A 22,099-nucleotide genomic window follows, 5' to 3' on the forward strand; every position below is an offset into this window, starting at 1 on the left:
GACGATCGGGATCAGATCGATGTCGAGGCGAGCGGGCCCAGGCCGATTTCGAGGCGAGCGGGCCTGGGAAGATGTCGAGCCGACGGGCCCGGGCCGATGTCGAGCCGACCGGGCCCGGGCAGATGTCAAGCAAACTGGGCCCGGGTAGATGTCGAGTCGAGCGGGCCCGAGCCATTGTCGAGTCGGTCGGGCCGGGCCGATTTCAAGCTGACTGGACCCGGGCCGATGTCGAGCAACTGGGCCCGGGTCGATGTCAAGTCGAGCGGGCCCGGGCCGATGTCAAGTCGAGCGGGCCCGGGCCGATGTCGACTCGAGTGGGCCCAGGCCGATTTCGAGGCGAGCGAGACTGGACCGATTTCGATGCAAGTGGGCCCGGGCAGATGTCGAGACGACTGGGCCTGGGCCGATGTCGAGCCGACCGGGCCCGGGCCGATGTCAAGCAAACTGGGTTCGGTCAGATGTCGAGTCGAGCGAGCCCGTGCCATTGTCGAGTTGAGCGGGCCTGGGTCGATGTCGAGGCGAGCGGGCCCGGGCCAATGTCGAGGCGAGCGGGCCCGGGCAGATGTCGAGCCGACCGGGGCCGGGCCGATGTTAAGCAAACTGGGCCCGGACAGATGTTGAGCCAAGCGGGCCCAGGCTGATGTCGAGCCGACCGGGGCGGGGCAATTGTTGAGCCGACCGAACCCGAACCGTTGTCGAGCCAACCGGGCTCGGGCCGTTGTCGAGCCGACCGGACTCAGGCCAATGTCGAGTCGAGTGGGCCTGGTCCGATGTCGAGTCGAGGGGGTTCGGGTCGTTGTCGAGCCGAGTGTGCCTGGGCCAATGTCGAGTTGTGTGGGCTAGGGCCGATGTCGAGTCGAGGGGGCCCGGGCCGATGTCGAGCCGAGCGGGCTTAAGCTGATGTCGAGCCGATGTCGACGGGCCTGGGCTAATGTCGATTCGTTCGGCCGAGGCTGATGTCGAGTTGTTCGGGCCTAGGCTGATGTCGAGTCGTTCGGGCCGAGCCGATGTATAGTCGTTCGGTCCCGGACCGATGTCGAGTCGTCCGGGTCGGGGCCGCTGTTGAGTTGTCTGGGCCCAAGCCGATGTCGAGTCGTCCGGGCCCGGACCGATGTCGAGTCATCTGGGTCGGGGCCGATGTAGAGCTGAATTGGTCTGTGTTTAGGTTGAGTCGGCTTAGGCCTAGTTTGAGCCAAGTTAGTCTTTATCCCTATCAAAATGGATTTAATGTAATTGACAAAGAGGATTTAATATAATTAACAAAGTGAATTTAATTTGGATTCAATCCACTTTAAATGAATTTTAAAAAAATCCAAATATATTTGATCTAGTTAAAGTAGATATGGATTTTAAATCCAATCCACTTATTTGGATTTGGATTTTGCACACCCGTACCAATAAAGCGACACATTTAAAGATGTAGCTCACATTTAGAATAGTTATAGATAATATACATAATACTCTTTACTATCCTTTTTACTTAAGGTTTAATTTCGAAACTAAAAAATATGTAATTATTCTTTTGTCTAATGTTATGAAGTTTGTTATTTTAACTTTTTTAATTTTTTACCTCAATAAATGTACATACATAAATAAATTAAAAATTAGGCAAAAAATAAAGATATAATTAACAAAAAAAAGTAATTAATATTTCAAAATTGGGAAACAACAAATAAATAAAAACAAAAAATCTTTAAAAGAAATTGATAGGTAAAACGAATGAAGAGAGGTTAGGGTTACTTTATATTTTGAGGTAACAAAGAAGAAATATTGAGTCTTATTTTCATTGTCAGTGTAGCTTTCTTGCAGTTTTAATAGTAGATTGGTAGACGTAGAAATAACTTGGTTTTTGCATATCTTGCTAACTGACAAGATCCACAATGATTACTGAATATGAATGAGCGTGGCATACTTGACAAGCAACACCAAAAGATGGAAAATTAAATTAACCCCGACTCAAGCAACCACTTGCCAAGATATAGATAGTAAAAGTCCGTAGAAATAATCAGGTTCATGTAATTATTTTACTAGCTAGCATCACCAAAAACAAAGCATTGATGGATTCGGTTCAATGAGCTATAAATATTTCTATATTACATAATTAGCGGACAAAATTCCCAACAGCGAGAGGGGGAGGACTGCAAGTTCCCTATGCCCCCTATGCCCTCAGTTTCACTATTTTAAACACTAAAAGATAAAAGCTCAAATCGTGAGAAACTTAAAACAAAAAAATTTAAATTGATCATAGTATATGTATGTTTATTCAGCCACCTGGTGATTTCACTTCTGGATCATCCCTCCCTTGATCAAAATAGTAAATTGAGGCCAAACAAATAAAGACATCCGTAAGAATAAGATTAAACACATCGAAAACAAACTTCGGAGCAAACAAACCCCAAACCTGCAAAAACGATTAAGCATTGAGTAAACTGTAAAAGCATCAAATATGTAACATCAGGGTAAATGAAATATATTTCAGGTAAAAAATATAAAAGTTACCATCAGGTGCCGCCTTTGAATTGTGACACATAGTATCGTGAAAGTGGTTGTAATTGCTGTTATGAGCCCATATGTTGTATACATCTATACAAAACATTGAGTGGTTATTGCATTGAACAAGTAATGCATGCAATGATCAACTAATGGATATACTAATAAATGAAGAAAACTCACTTGAGATAATTGTGTGAAAATAAAATGCTTTCCATGATTAGCCTGGTACTTGCTTGCTACAAGAAACGGGAGTCCAAAAACTGGAAGAATGATAGAAAAGCCAAATGTATCAATAGTAAGGAGGATTGCTTGGCGAACTAGCACAAATTCTTCAAACCTGAAAATTAATCAGTGTCTCAATTATTTAATTTACCAATTGTATAGAAATAGTAACGACAGAGATGCCAATAACTGATTATTCGAACGGAAAAAATAGGGTTGATTGTAATGGTTACATTTGTTTCGAGTCCCAATATATTGCCAAAGGAAAAAAGTCCAATAGCGGATCTTATAATAACTCAAATGTTTGTATCAAGATTGCTAATAATTATTTACCCTATAAATGCAGCACCGTAGCGGAGACCATCAAATGCACACCTGAAACCATAGTTTTCAAAATTATTACAAGACAATGGGAATGAAGGACAGAGAGTTGCAAATCTATACACCTATTAAAAATGATAATTATAACTCCAAAATTAAACCTTGAAGAGCATACCAGTGACCACTACAGAAGAAGAGACATGTCGCAAAGAGGCTCCATTGCATGATAGAAAAACTTCTATGAGGTCCATCCTTACCTTCTATGTTAACAAACTTCATAATAAAACAACCTGGAATACATTGAAAATCAAACATTTCTTCACTAAAGAGCATGCAGCTTTGAGCACATGAAACTGACTACTAAACCGCAATACCCATTCCTTATCTACAAAGGTATAACCAAAGCCATGAAAGAAATGTATTCGAGAATTATGCAGCAAGATATAGGCCATTTATACAACATAAGAGCACAAAAAGAAAGAGCACCTCCAAATATGGACGCAAAAGCAACCATGGGACCCTGTTTTCCTGAGAGAAGAATGACAGTTGAACTCCACGCAGATAACATGGATGTTGTTTTTGCAACTAAATTTGTTTTGCAGTCTAAATTGCTTTTCTTAAATAATTGACCAAATGTCAGAAATAACAACTGCCCCAGAGCAATAGCATAAATGATTCTAGGAATATAAGTTCTTCCAACACTTTGAGGTATCAATGCGCCATCAAATCTATTACTGTCTGTGATCCAATGAGCAATTATTAGCATATAACTCAAGATAGTGCCCAGTATGAAATACTTCCATGGCCAATCAAAGAAGCTGCCACGGGTGGCCTTGTACAACCAAGCTGCCAACAGAATCAGAACTGCGATTGGGACAACTTCAGCTGCATAGTCCCAAACAGGTAAACCTGAGGCTATGTTGATGATCCATGAGGTATAGTCTTTCATGAAAGCAGATGTGGCAGCCTGCTTGGACAGCCCAACTTCAATTGCAAATTGGCAAAAAGTGCTCAAAATAAGAAACCCAATGCTCTGCAGAAAAGATAAATAAGTTAAAGAGCCATTTAATTAGAATTCCAAGAAGACTTCTATAGGCACACATGCGTTAGAATGTAAGGAAGTTCAGAAATAAATTAAGCTTTTAGACAGAGGACAGAAAAAAAAAACTAAACAAAACACATACTTCTATTAACAGCTTCCCCTTGATAACAGATTGGCGTAATGTCACAACTCCAGATGTGCTCAAAAGAAAATTTGCTACTTTCCCTTCCTCCACTGACAAAAAGATAGAGTGAAAAATACAATAACTATTTTAAACATTCTGGATAAACAAAGTGGAATGTATGTTGATAAAAACTTCACACTTACGGATATAACTGTTTGAAAGGAAACTGAATGCACGGATGGCCAGTAAAAAGATTGTAAGAATTGAGCCATTGACAATCCAAGAACCTCCAGATGATGACAGTGTCACATCATGCTCCTTGGTTGTCCTTAAAACAGTAAAAACTTGAAATATAAGTGATATTAACATGATTCCAATGCCAATTCCCATCATGTTCAAATCAAATTCAGTCCATTTAGACCGAGCTAACTCAGTGACCGCTGTTAGGAATTTGAAGTATTCATCAATTTGCTTCTTCAGTGCTGACACTGATATATCGCTGTTATTTTGTCTATCAAGCAGAATCTTTTTGGTGGAATGTGACCAATGATTCTCTGCTTGAGCATAGATGCTTGCTATTCGTGAAAATTCATCATGAGAGAATCCAACGGCTGATGATGCTGAGTAAGCATCTACATATCTCTTCACCTAGACAAGGAGAAAATCATTATTCTAATGACTAAATGATATCTCACACACACACACTCTCCTAAATGCTTATATCATTATTGGTTGCCGTAATTAAATATCAAAATTGTAGTAAAACCCAAGATTTCCTTAAAGTATAATTAAGCTATTTTGAAAGCATAAAAGACTCGTGTTTTTTCTGATTAAATAACACATGAATGGTAAGCTTGTCAATAATATTTTTACATGCAGCACCACAGTGCAAACCATCAAAATTTACTAGCATAACAAAAATGTCCTGCATTTATTGTTTATGAAAAAATAACGCAAGTGTATTGGATATGAGACACAGTTTACTCACAATACAAAAATGTCAATGCATATACGTACATACATGCATGTGTGCATACATATTTGTGTGTGCATTTGTTAGTCCTCATATGTTCAATCGGGAAAGAAAACATGGGATATGTTTGTTTAAGTCTAAAAAATATTAACATATTAAACAGTTCACTTGTCTATCTTGGTGCTTGAGCAACATTGTGGTATCAACTAACAAACTCCAACAGAAAACCGTTTCTTATAAAGTAAGCATGGGGTTCTCAAAAGTCCAAACAAGAATTATGTTAAATGAGACAAGAAGAAGAAAGAATGCTGTGTTTTTCAAGTCAACAAATATCCTGAGGAGAAAAGAGTAAATGCTGCATCCAGGAAAGGGAGGTATTCTAACTTTCGAATTGCACCATCAAGGTCCGTTTCACAACTGTATAGCCAAATTTCAGCAGAAAAGTTGTAGAAAGAGTAACTTGTAATTAAGAATATAAGATTCAGCAAGTACCTGCCAAGAATTTATGCACAATGCATTAGCATAATTCTGCATCCAGACATCTGATTCTGACAGCTTTTGAGAGGCATCCGAATTCCAACTATCTGCTCCCAAAGCATATAATTCAGGATTGATATGACCAATGCTGATGACCAAGAAAAAGACGTTGTGAGTATCAACAGTCATCAATAAATTTTTAAAATGTGCTTCAATAAGAAAATGAAAAACCAGACATCAAAATAGAAGCTTCCAGATTGAAGAAATTAATGGAGAATAGGATTCGGGACATATAGATAGGGACAGCAAAGTGATGAATTGACAAGGCTTAACTCAATAAATATGGAGGCTTATATGCACAAGATTAATGTTCTGATGCACGATATATTTGTTGGACTCGACTGAAAGAATTGCACAGGTGCTTCATTTCATAATCTTCATTTATATATATGTGTTTCTATCAAGCCTATGTAGCAAGAATTTATGAAGCCCTCTGGAAAATCTAAATGCTGAATGATAGGATAGACATCTACTTAGGCACAATGGCTCCAAAATTTCCTTATATATTCATCTATCCTCTTAAAAATTTTAAGAAAAATAAATTTCAATCCCCTTCAACTCCCAATATTTTTGTAAATTCTCAACACCAAATAACACATAAAACCAATACTTTCAAGCAAAAAGTATCCTAGGCCTTTGCAAACCACCTTAAAACATGAAATACTGAATCAAGATTGAGACCAAAATAACCTTCCATTTAACCCACAGCTCATACAGGAAAACAAAATGTTACAAAGAAATATAGAAAGTCAATTGAGTCAATACATCAGGCTAATTATATAGCTATACTAGTGCAAGACAAAGGAAGATAGTAGTAATATAGACAGGTTGCTTACACTGCACCTTCCATATGGGAAAGGTATGCCAAGCAAAGCTGAGATTGTTACTGCAAAGTCTAGCTGTAAAGGATGATAGGCAATTGGATGAATACAGATATCAATATATTAAATTATATCTGAGGTGTTCAAATGCCATTATTACAAAGGGAAAAACTTTGCTAACCTGCTGCATGGAGCTGATACAAACATTCTTCCCATCCTGAAATGTAATTTACCCATAAAAATATTAAAATCCAAGCACAGAAATATAAAGATCAATGTCAGCTTCGTGCAATAGCACTACCTATGAGTAGAATGAATATTTATCCAAGTGTATCCTTTAAGTTAGATATGCATGAACTTAGTGTTATAGTTTACCAGTGGTCTCCTCAATAACTTATTTATGCATAACCATTTTCCACTCCCAATTATGCTCTCCATTTCTTGATTTTTCTTGCACTAAAGGTAATGAGCATGTGCAAGAGGAAGCAAAAGATTGTTGAAATTTGGAAAGAGAAAAAAGACACCAGCATTTTTATTGTCTATGTTTAAACTTTAAAAGGAATAGTAAATACCAGATCCTGTTGAATAGAACAAGAATCAAATTCTGCAGGTACAGACGAAAGAGGCTTCTTAAAACTCATGGCAAAAAGGGCAGTTTCAACCTGCATGATTTCATCACCAGTATCCTAAGTCAAATTTGGAAAAATTTATAAATGAAAAAACAAAGCATATGAAAAGACACTATAAGTGCTGTACACACCTCTTCAGCACTCCCACCACCATGATCACCATTTAATGTTTGTCCATGGTCACCCATGACCACAAGCAAAGTATTTTCATGTGAGCTCCCAGGTCCAGACTGATTTTCCAGAACTTCAATAACTTTCTAAAACAACTTACATTAGTTTGTTTAACCCATGGAAATCAGCAATACTAAACCAACATATTTTGATAAAGCATGAATACAAGATTTCCACAAATATTGTAAATCAAGGATTGCAAAAAACATACCTCTAAGATGGTATTGTATTGCTCCAACTTTTCTATCATTGGGGTTGAGTCAACACCAAATATATGTCCTGCATGATCCTGAACCAAGCAGAATACAATACACAACCTCGTGAAAATTGCTTACACACTGGTAAGGAGAACGAGAACAGGAATAACAAGTATAGAATGAGGATATTAGGATTATTAGGTGAATAGCATGAAATAATATCAAACCTACCACTCCAAGAAAATGTGCAATAAGAACATCCCAATCTTCTTCATATAAGGATGGTAATAGGTGATCAATGCATCCATTGTCAACCTAGAAAATAAACAACAATATTTAATATTCATTGAAATGATGGATCAAACAAAAAGACTAAAGCCACCCATGCTCAATTCACATATACTGGAGGGATTAGAAGTCTAATCAAAAGTCAGGTTTAACACGAAAGAAGGCCTACTGTATGAAGATCTTTGACATTAAAAGACGGGTATGGATAAGATCTTTCAAAATGATGAGGAAATAACTGAGTCCACGTATCATCCCCCATCATAACAACTTTCTTTCCATTTTGAACCAACTGCAAGTGAGCACATAAATTAGCAGAAATTTAACAAGAATCTGCTTCAAATCTGGGATCAAAGTAGTGAAGCAATATTTGGATGACAAACATTACAGACAAGGTTTAAAAATCGACCACAATGTCCAGGACTCTCTACTCACTATGAGTGCATCGCAACCTCAATTGTGGCCACAGGGCCTCATTTACCCACAATATCAAGGATCGCAACGAAACCCCAATCGCTACTACAACTCTAATATAAAACCTAGATTACAAGCAAGAAGCTAGAGAGAATACCTACCTGATTTATGAAGTTATCTTCCACAATTGCCGGTGCACCAAAGCTGTTACCAACATCAACGAAAGTCGGAAGTCCACCAGTTGTCAAGCCCTTCATCAGTTCAAGATACTAAACATCAAATCCCGAATTCATAGACATTCAACACAATCTAGCAACGGGGAAGGTTATCATACTAATTCATTATCGTAACACGTTGAATTCATGAAAAAGAAATTGATTAGACCTTCAAGCGCTGCAAACTAGTGGTAGGCGGATCAGCAATGGCTTTGAAAATCCTTGCGGACAACGGTCGCGTCGACGCCGCATTCTTCAAAACTGGCAGTTTATCCATCCACGGTTTCGACTCTGTCACACAACATAACAAACTTGTGAGAAAAAGAAGAAGAGAAATCGTTTAGCAAGTGAAGAATAAGTGAGATAGGTAACCTGCGAAGAAGGTACTGGGAGCAACGAAATCAAACCTGAAACGCAAATCACAGAACATAACGCCATTAATGAATGGTGATAATTGTGAACATCATCCACACATGGTAGTGTACCTGAGAGCATCGAGAACGATGAGGACGACACGGTTAACTGCGGGTTTGGTCCAGCAAGATCCGTTGTTGGAAGAGAAGCAAGGGGAGAGTGACACGTCGGAGCATTGACTGTGGTATGGAAGCTCGGTTCGGGTGAGGAGAAAACCGGCGGTGAAAAGGAGAATGGCGAGGAGGTGGAGCAACAACGTCGTCCACAGCGGCCATATGTATCCCCACTTCCCACGCTTCCGTCCTTCCGCCGCCACCGACGAAGACGTAGTTTCCGTTTGCTTCATTTCACTACACCCCGCTTCCGTCTTCGCTTGCTGCTCTGTTCAGTTCATCGATTCATCTAACTTGCTTCGTGTTTGCGTCAAACTATTCCTAAATTCATCTTCAGTAATTAATAAATTCAAAATTGATTGTTTTTTGGGTTTTAGATGTTACCATTATTTTAGAATAGTTTTCTTTTCTTTTCTACATGAGAGGGAGATAAAAGTTGGCAAATGATCTCCACCCAATACTTTTTAACCTACACCCAACATAAAAGTTCCAAAAATACCTTTTATTCCGAAAATAAAAATTTGAAAGTGAAAATAATGCATTACAGAAAAATAAATCCAGAAGAGATTTTTGTATTTCGGATATAAAAATCTGGAAAAAGAAAACAAAATTCCATTTCGGATAAAAAACCCTGGACTGAAAATAATACATTCCAGAAAAAATTATCTGGAAGAGATTATTATATTCTGGGAAAAGGGGTCTAGAATGTAATTTTATATGTATCCCATTTTTTAAGGGTATTTTTGGGTTTTCCCCCGTGATCGGGTGCAGTGATATGGTGCAAGAAGCAATTCCCTAAAAGTTTAACATTTGGGTGTTTTTATTGAATTATATTTATATAGTGTAAAATTTAAAACTGTAAGTAGGTATTTTTTATTTTTATTATTATATATATATATTTATGTTTATTAAAACAATTATAAATTTATATCATAATATTTTTAATTTATTATATGTATCTTCATTTTTAAATACTATTATAAATTTTATGTTTATTATAAACTTATATATATAATAAATTTATAAAGACAAAATTATAACATATATTTTTATATATAAAATATAAATCTCGTTTGAAAATAAATAAATGATAATTTTAAATAAAAACAAATAAATTCAAGGGACAAATAAATTATAAATTATATTTAAATATTAAATATAATAAATTAATATATGAATCACGGAACATGCAGATGTTGACATAATTTATGAAGAGTTTTGATATTTTCACAACATATTCCACCTTACAATCACACTAAAGATTAATATTTATAACAATAAAAAATCTCTTAATAAAAGTACATACAAAATATAAAAAAGTTATTTTTTTTCAAAATTATAAATTTTTAAAATAATTAAAATACTAATATTTATTTATTGGGTGTAGTATACGGAGCATGTCAAATAAACATTAATCATTTATGAAATACCTATCATGAACAAATAAGGATTTGAGAAATGAGATGAGAAATGCTCATATTTAAGGAGCAATATACTTTGAACAAGAACAGAAACCTATGGGAAAAAATAATAATTAATAATCCCAGTGCAGAATAGAAAGTAGGAACTTTTTTAATTAGGAGCATGGGATTAGATAAAAACATTAAAAAGTTCCGAATAAGTAACCTTGCGACAACAATTTTTAACGGTATTACACGTACTTAAGTGGAATAACATACCTAATAGTCCACTTAATCGAACCTCTCCATTCTTGTATTGTATGTTGCCAAGTGCTGCAGCTACTTCGTTTACCGTACCAAAAAATGCATTATCCTACGCGAAACTACGCTGTGGTTTCCATGCACGGTTAATCCAAGTGCTCTTCGGAGTACCAAAGTGAAAATTCGAAGGAGCCATACTTTGGTCTTTTTAGGTGAAAGGCTAGCAAAATGTTAACACTTCCTTCTTACTCACTACTTATTAATAGCTACCAAGCAACCGTATCATGCTTAGATTTATATATGAATGCCATGTTACACCTGTGTTGTAGTTCCGTCCCTGCACTATAACGTAACTCTTTCTCAATTGGCCTTGCTTTAAGAATAGGTATTTCTTTTTCTTTTTCAAGTTTATCATTAGATATTATACTATAGAACTACACATACATGCGCTATGAATTCTATTGAACAGCTGAAAATGCCTTTAAAGTGTTGAATTACCAATTAACAGATGAGTTGAGAACATGGCTTTCAAGTTTTTGCTGGTTGTAACGTGTGCGTGTGCTTGGCTTGGATCCTTGGCTGTTGTTACAACTTCTGATAAGGAGTTATTAAGAGTTGGTCTAAAAAAGAGGAGTTTGGACGTTAACAGTTTTAGTTCTGCAAGGATCAGAGAGGCTGTTCATCATTTAAAACCAGATGCAGTGTATCTGAAGAATTATCTTGATGCACAGTATTTTGGAGAAATTGGTATTGGGTCACCTCCTCAAACCTTCAGAGTTGTGTTTGATACTGGAAGCTCGAATCTCTGGGTTCCTTCTTCCAAATGTATCTTGTCTGTAAGTTAGCTACCCTATGATCTGATGCAATTGAATACTCTTTCAGTTTTGTTTTTTTTTTCTTTGACTGAGTTTATTTTTAAAACAAGATATATACGACTACCTGCAGATTGCTTGCTATTTTCATTCCAAGTATAGATCCAAGCTATCTAACACCTACACGAAAATAGGTAAGTCTGAATTAGCATGACATTGACCATGAAGTTATTCCATTTGGTTTTACATGTTCAAAGCTTGTATTTGTTGTACTGAGGAGATATAGCCAGCACCAACACACTATGTCTTACTAGTTGAAATTCACGTTAATCCTACTAATCAAGAACATGACTTACCAAATGGGAAATGAAACTTATATTTAGTGAGACCTACATGAACTTCACTAGATAAATGAGTGTATTAGATAATATTTTGTTAGCATTTAACTTGTTATAGTACATGATATGCTTATACTAAAGTTTTTGTTTGGAAACTCCAGGAACATCTTGTAGGATCCCTTATGGCCGTGGACACATTCCTGGTTTCTTCAGCCAAGATAATTTAAGAGTAGGGGAACTCATCGTCAAAGATCAGGTCAGTATTATGACTCTAATTAGTATTTTCATTCAATGGGTTTCATGCGCTTCAAATATATTTGTACTGTTGGTTGTTCTGATGGTTAGTTCCTTTCCATCCAGCAATTTGCTGAGATTACAAAGGAAGGACCTCTAGCGTTTTTAGCACATCATTTTGATGGGATACTTGGACTTGGATTCCTGAATAACTCAGTGGGACAAGTCACACCAGTGTGGTAATTATTCCTTGCAATATTTGATCTTTAATTTTTCCCTTTCAATAATGAGTGAAGAAGAGCACATGCTTAGTGCTGTGATTGTCTTTGGTGACAAGGATAGAAGAAAAATCAAAGTATCCCCTCATAGCTTTTGATGCCTTAAATACAGTGATTAGTTCCGTGAATGCAGGTACAACATGATAGAACAAGGGCACGTGACTCAAAAGATTTTCTCCCTCTGGCTAAACCCAGACCCAATGTCAAAGATAGGGGGTGAGATTGTCTTTGGTGGTATTGACTGGAAACACTTTAAGGGTGACCATACTTATGTTCCACTTACTCATAAAGATTATTGGCAGGTCTACTATATTTATAGCTTTATTTATTTCTGTGTGGCTCTTAGCATCAACCATGTGGATATTGACATTTTGTGCTTTCATCTCCAGATTGACGTGGGAGATATTCTACTTGCAAACAATCCAACAGGTTCTCTCCCTTTCATTTTCTACTCCGCTTGATGTTAATCTACATGCCTTGTTTTTTCATTGTTGCTTATAGTTATGAAAGATATTGATAAAAAAATGTATGAAAAGATTGAAATTGCTCAAGATTCTATATCAGTTACAAGTTGCTACATACAATGTTCAGGGTGTTAATTTTTCATTGAATTTCTCCTATAGGTTCATTCTCACAGTATCAGTGTGTTTTTAACTGCCAACTTATACAACTGATTCTAATTCATTTCTTCACAATATTTCATAGACTTGACTCACAAAATAAAATTTGAATTTTGCAGGGCTATGTGCGGGTGGTTGTGCAGCTATTATTGACTCAGGAACATCTCTGATAGCCGGTCCAACTGTATGATCTCAAACATTGTCTTGGTACTTTTTTTGGTTCTTCACTTTTGTTTGGTGTCTCTTCTCTCACAAGTTTTTGTTTGCAGAAAATTGTGACTCAAATTAACCATGCCATTGGAGCAGAAGGATATGTGAGTTATGAATGTAAAAACATCGTCCATAACTATGGCGATTCCATATGGGAATATATAATTTCTGGGGTTTGTTCTCTATACCTATCTCCTTATACTCAGTGATTATCCAAGCTCAACGGGAATTTAACTATTCTTTGTATATTTTATATGTCTTCAGTTAAAGCCTGAAATTATATGCGTTGACATTGGACTCTGCTCACGTAATAGAACATATATAAAGAAGTACACTACCTCTCACTTTCCTCCTCTTGTTTCTTTTGAGACTCGTTCCTTTATTTCGATTCTCTTAACCAAAGTCTACCTTTAACCTGCAGTGATGTTATTGAAACAGCTGCACATAATGAAAGTTGGGGTGAGTCAAGAACAAAGGAGAGCCCCTTGTGTACTTTTTGTGACATGATAGTTTTTTGGATTCAAGTTCAGCTTAAGCAAAAGAATACAAAGGAAAAAATATTAAAATATGTTGATGAGGTAATTGTTGCACAATGGTTAAATCTCAGATTGATCGATTTTACTTTTGAATTGAGTATTCAATAGCTCTACTTTTTCCAATTTTGCACTTACAAGCTCTTTGTTTTTTTCTGTAAAAGCTGTGTGAGAAGCTTCCCAATCCTGTGGGACAAACATTTATAGACTGCAACCGTATTGACACCATGCCACAAATTACATTCACTATTGGAAACAAATCATTTCCCCTCTCTCCAAAACAGGTCTGAATTCTATGGTCAATTGGTCTAGAAAAATGAGCATGGATAAGGCACTATGTTTGTTAGCTACCTAGTTCAAGTTGCTTTGGCTCTTTTCATTTTTCCTTGAATAAATATAGCAAAGCTTTGTTGGTTGCTAGACTCCATATTTGGCCACTAATATTAACAGTTTACACATTTAATATTCCTTTTTTGTTCTCAGTATATGCTAAGAATTGAAGAAGGTTGCTCCACTGTCTGCTATGGTGGTTTTGTTCCTCTAGATGTGCCACCACCACAAGGTCCCCTCTGGTAATGAATAATATTCGAATGAAATTCCTGCAGCATATTATTGTTAGTAGTTGAAATAGTATATGACAGTTGAAGTATGGTTGCAGGGTTCTTGGAGATCTTTTCTTGGGGGCATATCACACAGTGTTTGACCATGGCAATCTCCGTATCGGATTTGCTGAAGTTGCTTAGCCATGATTTGGTGTTATTACTATGTCAAATTGTTTGTAGGAAAAAGCAAAAAGAAAGAAATAAAGGTTTATAGAATTTTGCAGCATTTAAAAACTGCAGACCCTCGGAATTTCAGTTCTGCAGGGTCCCTTGTAAATGTTGACTAGTAATTTGGTATACTTCATGAATAAAATTTTGTTAACATTGTAACCGTGATGAAAAATAAAAACAAATGCATTAGCCTGGAATCAAACTCAGAGCAATGCTATAGGAGGGTACCATTCTTCCACAAAACCACTGATGCTGTTTGTTTATTTTCCATATCTTTGGTATTAATATAGCCTATAAATTTGAGGAGTTAAGTTTCTTTATATATTCTAGAAGAACATATCCAATATCACTCCACCCAACCACTTATTAGTTGTAACATTAAGTTTATTAATTATATAACATTTTCAAATTTATTGTTATTTAAAATATTACACCTGCTTATAATGGATCTTAAGATGAGCTTAGTTGTAAAGATGCTCATTAGATATAGTTATTTGATAATCTATCTAGACTTAGACCTAATACAATCCAATTATATTGTGTTATGTTTAGTTTATGATTAGGTTAAAACTTACTCTCCCTAAACCAACTCACTCAAAAACAAATTAACACCCATGTTATGAACAAATTGTATCATGTTTAAATTAGTTTAAACAAATATGTTATGACTTGATTTATTAACTTATTTCAACCTTTCAATTATTTTTTATAAATATTGTGTTAGTTTTTAATTTAGTTAATATTTGAAAATTAAAAATTTAAAAAAATAAAATTTTAACTCAATCCAATCCAACCAATAAGTTAAATTAGATTTAATATAAAAATTCAATCCCATCCAATATTTTTTTAGTGATTTGAATAATAAATTTGTCCAAATTCTTATTAAAAGGTTAAAATTAGTTACTTAACTAAATGTGTAAATTTAACTATAAATTGAAATAAAAATATATTACCCAAAACTATTAGTAATGACACTGGATAGTATTTGTCAGGTTGAAAACTAATAAATAATTCTTTTTTTTTTCTTTTTCAATTTTACTTAAGTTATGACTTGAAAACACCTTTCATTGTTGAAACTAATGGAATAATAGGAAATTTCCCGACAACATTATACTTTGGGATGATTTTTCAACCTTTATTCTTTGTTTGCTTCCAACAAACATATGGTTGAAGAAGAAAGAATAGATTTAATCAATAGCATATAATTACTTAAATTATCTAATTACTATATGTTCTTTAATCTTTCATATCAGGATTACAATTTTTTTACTTATCTATTTTCCATTCTATTTCTTCTTTTGTGTCACTCATTCACTTTGCAATTTTGATCCACCTAACAAACACAACGTAGAACCCAAATCACCTGGTTAGATTAATTTTGTAAGAAAAAGCAAATTTAAGTAACAACATTACATTTTCCAGCATAAGAATGCTTGTGCTTTTGTGCTTTGTGGAACAATATTACCTTTTATTTCATAACTATTTTTATATACAATTTTTTTATTTTATTATTATTTTAAACTTAATTAGCTGTACTTTATTAACTTTTTTTTTTAAATTGTATCCATAGTAAAATGATAAAAAATTTATAAAAAAAGTTATAAATATTTTTTATGGACACATTTTTAATAATTTTAATATAAATTTTAGTAAATTTTTATTTTTATGTTTATTATAATAACTAATTTTTTAAATTTTTTATTAGGTAAGAAAATAAACACATTTGTTTTCACAAATCTAGAATAAAGAAAAAATAATTTATAAAAATAAACTGACTTAAATGTTAGCTAAGTTTTTTTCTTTTACTTTTAAGTACTTCCTTTAAAAATTAAACCAATTATAGTTTCTAATCAATTAATAGTAGTACCCAATTTTTTGAAAAATAAACTCAAATAAATTATGAAACTTACTTTTTCTTTTATTCTGAAATCATATTCCTAAACCCTAAACTCATATTACAACAGTTACAAACTTAAACACCTTTAAAATCTAAAATAGGAATAGTGAGCAAGGTATAAGACTGTAAAAATAAATAAACTATCGATCCTTTTTCAAATGTAATTTATAATTTATAATATTGTTAAATAACCAATTAATGTAGTTAATAATATTAAACTATAATTAGAATATTTTTTATAAAAATAAATAACAGTGGAAGAAGTTGTCTCAGAGTTGAAGGAAACCTCTGGATTCTTCTAGAAGGGTTGAGGTTCCTTGGTCTCTAAGGCCTAACTATTTGTTTTCCCTGTCAAATATTGGGCTTCAATTCAATTTTCTTGTGTGTGTGGAATTGGAATTTCAGAGTTTACGGAAATGGAAGTGAGAATTGGGCAAAGGGTTTCTCGGGGAATGCTCCCTCTCCTCGCTCTCCACACCTTCAGCGAGTATTACCGGTCGGAGCACAAACCTCCGGTGACCGCCGCCCTCATCGCGGCCAACACTATCATCTATCTCCGCCCCTCCCTCTTCGAGTCCCTCATTCCTCCGATCCAGCAAGTCTGGTTCAACCCTCACCTCATTCTCAAGGTCGCTTCTCAATTCCTCTTCTTATTGCTATCATAGTTTCATTTGAAGCTTCTAGATTCTAATTCTAATTCTTTCAACAGAACAAGGACTTGAAACGCTTCTTGCTGTCGCCGTTTTACCACATCGGTGAACCGCACCTTGTCTACAACATGCTATCGCTTCTCTGGAAAGGATTTCAGTTGGAGACGTCAATGGGAAGCGTCGATTTCGCTTCCATGGTTGCTTCCGTGCTTCTCCTCTCCCAGGGCGTTACCCTAATCTTATCCAAATCCCTGCTTCTCTTCTTCGACTACGACAAACCCTACTACAACGAATACGCCGTTGGCTTCTCCGGCGTCCTCTTCGCCTTGAAAGTCGTTCTCAATTCCCAATCCAGCGATTACTCCTACGTCCATGGAGTTATCGTTCCCTCTCGTTATGCCGCTTGGGCTGAATTGATTCTCGTTCAGCTCCTCGTGCCGGGTGTCTCGTTTATTGGGCATCTCGGTGGCATTCTCGCAGGGCTTCTTTATGTCAAGTTGAGGAACACTTATTCGGGTTCTAATCCCATAACGTTGCTCGTTAGAGGGGTAACTGATTTTTTGAAGTGGCCTTTCAAGTTCTTGCCACGGCGGGGAAGGATCACTGGAAGGGGGACTGTGGGAACTAACAGGGCGTGGAGATGCCAGACGTGTACGTATGAGAACAATTCTGGGTTGCGGAGTGTGTGTGAGATGTGTGGGACGAGTAACGGTGTCGATGGGTTCTCTTCTTTTCAGAGGAGTTCCCGTTCTGACGGCCTTCCTTTGGATGAGTTGCGCCGCCGGAGACTCGACAGATTTGCGAGGTAGGTGATTTTAGTTCACTACAGGTTCTGGTAAATAGTACATTTGGATATAGAGATTTCACATATGTCACATTTTGTTTAAACATATGTTTGTTATAGAATTATGATGACAGGTTATGTCAGCTTAGCAATTACATTGAGCAATGAATTTGTTCATGCTAGAGTGATTTGGCAGAATTTTCTTGACAAAAATTGAACACATTTATAAAATACTTATGATTGTCATCATATAAAGTCTTGAACATAATTCATAAAAACACTAATATTTCATTTAGTAATGTGAGGATGCATTGCTTTGGTTTCTTTCGGGTGCTTGACATTATCCTATAATTGGGAATGGTGTTTTATAAGCAAACATAAGAACAACAAACAAATAATAGGTTTTGATATTTTGAACAAATAAAGTAACGAGAATGATATAAACAGAGCAGCAACTACACGAGCAAAAACACATGAGAAAGTGGATGAAGAAATGGAAAAAAAATACTAAATACCCAAATTGATCCTTGAAAGAAGAATGTTTCTGGGGGATTAAAATTTTCATTGCTTTTTATATAAGTCTTTTCATATAAAATATAAAGAAAAATATGTGTTCATTTCAAATACTTATAAAAGACTAGAGTCATTTATGTGAAAACTTTAATCGGGAAACCGTGAGTCAATGCACTCAAAGATCAATTTATATTTGTACTAGACAAACAAATAGAAGGAACAAAAAGAAAAATTGGACCGAAAAAACACTTACTTTCAAGGTTTAGGTTGGAACTCATGTTGCCCAGCCCAGGTAACCGAAGTTACTGCCATAGACTACTCCAAGGGGACTCGACGATGCAGAGGCATTCTCTAATGCTTTCACATTTTAGGGTTCTCACTCCGTTAAGAGAAGATTTTCTTTCGTAAAAGAGGGAGAATGTCCTAAACCATCAGCCATTTTATAGTACTGATTAAAATACTGGTGGTTTCTGTGGTGTAATCATGGTCATAGCTGATCCTTAGTGATGGATGACATAGAGGGGAATTGGCTGTTTGAGAGTGCAATTTTGAATTCAAATCCCATAATACCTGTTGTACCTGTATTTGAATGAGAATGAGAATTGGAACTGTCTGACCCTTACTTAGCTATCCTTCAATCGAACCGGTAAGTTGGTTACATATTTGTGCCAGTTACTGGAGTTGGAGACTTTGTAATCCTATTTAACACCAATCGTGGCAACTTAAAAGAACTTTTGAGCCTTACAAATAATCAATCAATGGGTGGGGAGGGGACATTAAGATCAATAATTATCAAGCTATAATGAGTATTAAAATGAAAGCAAATAATGAGACTTAGTTATACTTCGTGGTTTGGATTGGGCCGATTATCCATACCACGTTATTTCCTCTTCATTTGAAGTACTTTACTGTGAATCCATTGAGAAAGAAGAAAGTAGGAGGATAAGTTGATGGTAGAGTAAACCAATGCCTGCTTCTTCAGTTTGGCTTGCCTCTTGGTGACACACCTCGTAGCTTCATGATGTTTGTATGTCACATACTAGTTGACCTAGCCTTTATTTTGCTTGTGATTTTGGCTCTTTTGCTCTTACCGCCACTGTTGGTCTTTCAAATCTTTGTATGTTGATTTTGATTTTTCATGCTTAGTTTTAATTTGCTTCCATAATACCGTTCAAATGCTGGTTTTGCATTTTCATGTTTTATGTTGTTTCTTTTGTTGCTGACATTGGTGGCATAATAACATTGTTTGGAGCTTTCAGTGTTTTGTGTTAGTCATATTGATGGTTGATGCTGATCCTTGTTAGAATTTATTTTAGATATGATTGACGACATCAACACGCTCACACTTACCTCAGCTTCAACAAAGCAGAAGTATTCATAACAGGCAGTTCAGACGTTAGGATTATTATTATTTAGAGGTAGGTGTTCAAAACAGATCCGTCAAAATAAAAAAATTAACTACAAATCGGAAAAAAAAATCACAAATCGATCAAAGGGGAATATTTTGATTTTTTTTTTTTCAAATGATCTGTTTCTACTGTAATTTCTAACTGTAACTTGTTTATAGATGTAAGTACAAGTTCAAAATATTGATGTTATAATAATTATGTAATTTTTTTACAACATATCTATTTACTTGACAAGTTCACTTAAAATATTTGTTTAATCTAACTCAAATTTTATATTAAATTCAAATTCAAATAAATTTTGAATCGCATTTAACTTTGGATAATATTTTAAGTCTTATGTATGGAAGGATTTGTTATAAAAAGATTTGAACTAAAGTGAAGCGCGATTATCCCTACTATTATTTGTAGTACATTCTGATTTTTAAATTAATTAAAAGTTCCAATACTTTATTAAAATTATTATAGCTTTATTTAAAGCTTATTTCAATATTCTACCGTTATAATATTGTTTATTAAATTATCGTATTTAATGTTATGCCATTTCTTTTAAAAAGTTGAATTCAAGCTACGATTAAAGATATTGAAAATTATAAAAATTGAGAAAAAAATCGGTAAAACATTTGTATTGAAGAAACGTTTTTAAAGACGCTCTTGTTTAATAATGGTAGTTAAAAGTGTAACACCCCATAATTTACATATAGCTATTACAGTACCGGTTCTACATATTTTCATACAAGCTTACAGTTTTTCAAAACACTCCATATGAAAATACAAATATTTACAATATAAGTTTCAAAATCAACGCCTTAAAACTCTTCTGATCCTCAGACACCTTAGATACCTGTAAGATCATCTGCTCGTGTACGTAGTACAGTCATCGCAGTTCAAGCACAGCAAGAAAAGCAAGGGTAAGCTAGTGAAAATAGAATTTTATAATATATCCAATTAAATCAAAAGAGAAAAATCAAGTTACATGATCAATTTCTCAAATTATACAATCTTCTTCAAATCCTAACATTAAAAAAATCACATAAATCTCACATGGATCTACACATCCAAGATATTCAACAAACAACGTCTTCCGGAAGACCCGTATTAAGTAAGTCCTACCAGAGATTAACACCTGATCCAAAAATTACCAGCGAATCCAACAGAAAGGATCAGGGTAAGTTCAATACACCCAAGCCGTGCATGTCATATGTCACGGTGTGCATGAACTCCCTCATCAGCTTCTCACCACCTGATATCTTAGTCTATGTAACTTAGATCATCAGTGAAATCTCTGTTACCACATATGCATCAATACTTAATACACATCAAACATCAGTCCATACATTATCCCAAATGTATGAATTCAATTCCACACCATTTCATCATACAATATCATTCCAAATACGATCCACAATATTCAAAATTTTATTTGACATAAAAAATAACACTTTAATACTAAATTATCAAAACCGAATATTTCCACAAATTTAAATAATATATAAACAAACAATCCAATATATATAAACACACAACATCCCTGCAAGAGAAATTGCATATTGGGACCACGTCCCTTCCACATCCAGATCTTCTATCCTAGGGTGCTATTAAAAAAAAAAATTTAGCTTCCCTTACCTCAATTGCTTGCTTTCCAAGCAACTTTTAGAATTTTATTCCTCACCGTTTGGATAAGCTTCAAGATTTACGGGCCTAATGTAAATTATACAAATAGAACAAAATTTCAGTATATAATAGAATAAGTTGAGAGGATTAAACTTCTCAACTGACCCCACCAAGATTGATGACTAAATCCTAAGAAAAAACAGAGAACAAAGAATATTTAGAGTAAAAATGAACTTACTCTGTTTGAAAATATGATTGGGTAGAAATGTTCCTGAACTCCTCAGCTACAGCGTGATATGATCAGATTCTAAAATAGATGAAGATTGGGAGAGAAATTAAGAGAGAGGGAGAGAAGAGAATTGTAGAGAGAGAATGGAGATAAGGAAGAATAATGTGTGCAGGGTCTGTTTTTTTAAAAACAACACGCTGTTACAAAACGCATTGTCGTAATGTGCTTATTTAAATTTTTATAGAATAGGGATTATGTAGTTTAATTTTGAAAATTTCGGAGGAAATTAAAATTTAGAATATTTGTAAAGCATATTAATAATTAATGCTTAAGCTATATTTGGTGGCTATGGTCTATTTTAATATTTACAAACTCTATGAAAAATGCATATTTTAATTATGATTGATAAATAAATAAAAAATGAGGTATTTATTACTTAAGAAAAATGAGTTATGATCAAACGAAGACAAAATATTTACTTCTAATAGGAATAATCATCTAACTAGTAATAGAAAAAATGACTTTATTCAATTTTACCAACAGTTACTTTGTTTCTAAAATGTTTTCTCATTAAAC

General features: G+C 35.1%; 3 protein-coding genes and 1 long non-coding RNA gene across 5 annotated transcripts; 2 read left to right on the plus strand and 2 right to left on the minus strand.

Moving 5' to 3' along the window:
- Positions 1-1,986: 1,986 nt before the first annotated feature.
- LOC137807109 (uncharacterized) lies at positions 1,987-9,409 on the minus strand. 2 transcript variants are annotated; one of them, XM_068607566.1, is made up of 20 exons: positions 8,930-9,409; positions 8,817-8,851; positions 8,614-8,735; positions 8,391-8,480; positions 7,988-8,107; positions 7,762-7,845; positions 7,545-7,622; positions 7,294-7,419; positions 7,106-7,195; positions 6,715-6,750; positions 6,556-6,611; positions 5,668-5,800; positions 4,406-4,850; positions 4,221-4,312; positions 3,523-4,069; positions 3,212-3,326; positions 3,049-3,090; positions 2,674-2,830; positions 2,500-2,583; positions 1,987-2,401 (listed from the first exon to the last, which is right to left on the minus strand). In XM_068607566.1, the coding sequence occupies exons 1-20, from the start codon at positions 9,202-9,204 to the stop codon at positions 2,264-2,266; spliced, it is 2,865 nt and encodes a 954-aa protein (XP_068463667.1). In that variant the 5' UTR covers positions 9,205-9,409; the 3' UTR covers positions 1,987-2,263. The 2 variants fall into 2 exon arrangements, with proteins under 2 accessions (XP_068463667.1, XP_068463668.1); XM_068607567.1 differs by lacking the exon at positions 7,988-8,107 and having other exon boundaries at positions 8,930-9,314.
- Positions 9,410-10,876: 1,467 nt separating this feature from the next.
- On the plus strand, positions 10,877-14,632 carry LOC137807111 (cyprosin-like). The gene is made up of 14 exons (XM_068607569.1): positions 10,877-11,017; positions 11,141-11,468; positions 11,578-11,638; positions 11,944-12,038; positions 12,143-12,255; positions 12,428-12,596; positions 12,684-12,723; positions 13,034-13,098; positions 13,184-13,297; positions 13,389-13,453; positions 13,546-13,702; positions 13,822-13,941; positions 14,141-14,229; positions 14,316-14,632. Exons 2-14 carry the CDS (start codon positions 11,154-11,156, stop codon positions 14,398-14,400), a joined length of 1,488 nt encoding a protein of 495 aa, XP_068463670.1. The 5' UTR covers positions 10,877-11,017; positions 11,141-11,153; the 3' UTR covers positions 14,401-14,632.
- A 1,971-nt stretch (positions 14,633-16,603) lies between these two features.
- LOC137807110 (rhomboid-like protein 14, mitochondrial) lies at positions 16,604-19,929 on the plus strand. The gene is made up of 3 exons (XM_068607568.1): positions 16,604-16,956; positions 17,037-17,782; positions 19,591-19,929. The coding sequence occupies exons 1-3, from the start codon at positions 16,744-16,746 to the stop codon at positions 19,598-19,600; spliced, it is 969 nt and encodes a 322-aa protein (XP_068463669.1). The 5' UTR covers positions 16,604-16,743; the 3' UTR covers positions 19,601-19,929.
- A 396-nt stretch (positions 19,930-20,325) lies between these two features.
- On the minus strand, positions 20,326-21,686 carry LOC137807112 (uncharacterized). The gene is made up of 3 exons (XR_011080471.1): positions 21,533-21,686; positions 21,307-21,381; positions 20,326-20,536 (listed from the first exon to the last, which is right to left on the minus strand). It is a non-coding gene; the product is annotated as an uncharacterized lncRNA (long non-coding RNA).
- Between the last annotated feature and the right edge of the window lie 413 nt (positions 21,687-22,099).

The sequence above is a fragment of the Phaseolus vulgaris genome, chromosome 3 (genome assembly GCF_000499845.2).
Source record: "Phaseolus vulgaris cultivar G19833 chromosome 3, P. vulgaris v2.0, whole genome shotgun sequence".
Lineage (NCBI taxonomy): Eukaryota > Viridiplantae > Streptophyta > Magnoliopsida > Fabales > Fabaceae > Phaseolus > Phaseolus vulgaris.

Bases quoted from the DNA above. Each gene is read 5' to 3' on its own strand.
- LOC137807109 (XM_068607566.1), bottom strand. From the start codon at position 9,204: ATGAAGCAAACGGAAACTACGTCTTCGTCGGTGGCGGCGGAAGGACGG. The intron at 6,612-6,714 runs GTTAGCAAAGTT...CATCCTTTACAG, and splicing joins GTATCAGCTCCATGCAGCAG to CTAGACTTTGCAGTAACAAT. The intron at 3,327-3,522 runs GTGCTCTTTCTT...AATGTATTCCAG, and splicing joins TTTTGCGTCCATATTTGGAG to GTTGTTTTATTATGAAGTTT.
- LOC137807111 (XM_068607569.1), top strand. From the start codon at position 11,154: ATGGCTTTCAAGTTTTTGCTGGTTGTAACGTGTGCGTGTGCTTGGCTT. The intron at 12,597-12,683 runs GTCTACTATATT...TTTCATCTCCAG, and splicing joins CTCATAAAGATTATTGGCAG to ATTGACGTGGGAGATATTCT. The intron at 14,230-14,315 runs GTAATGAATAAT...GTATGGTTGCAG, and splicing joins CCACCACAAGGTCCCCTCTG to GGTTCTTGGAGATCTTTTCT.
- LOC137807110 (XM_068607568.1), top strand. From the start codon at position 16,744: ATGGAAGTGAGAATTGGGCAAAGGGTTTCTCGGGGAATGCTCCCTCTC. The intron at 16,957-17,036 runs GTCGCTTCTCAA...TTCTTTCAACAG, and splicing joins ACCCTCACCTCATTCTCAAG to AACAAGGACTTGAAACGCTT.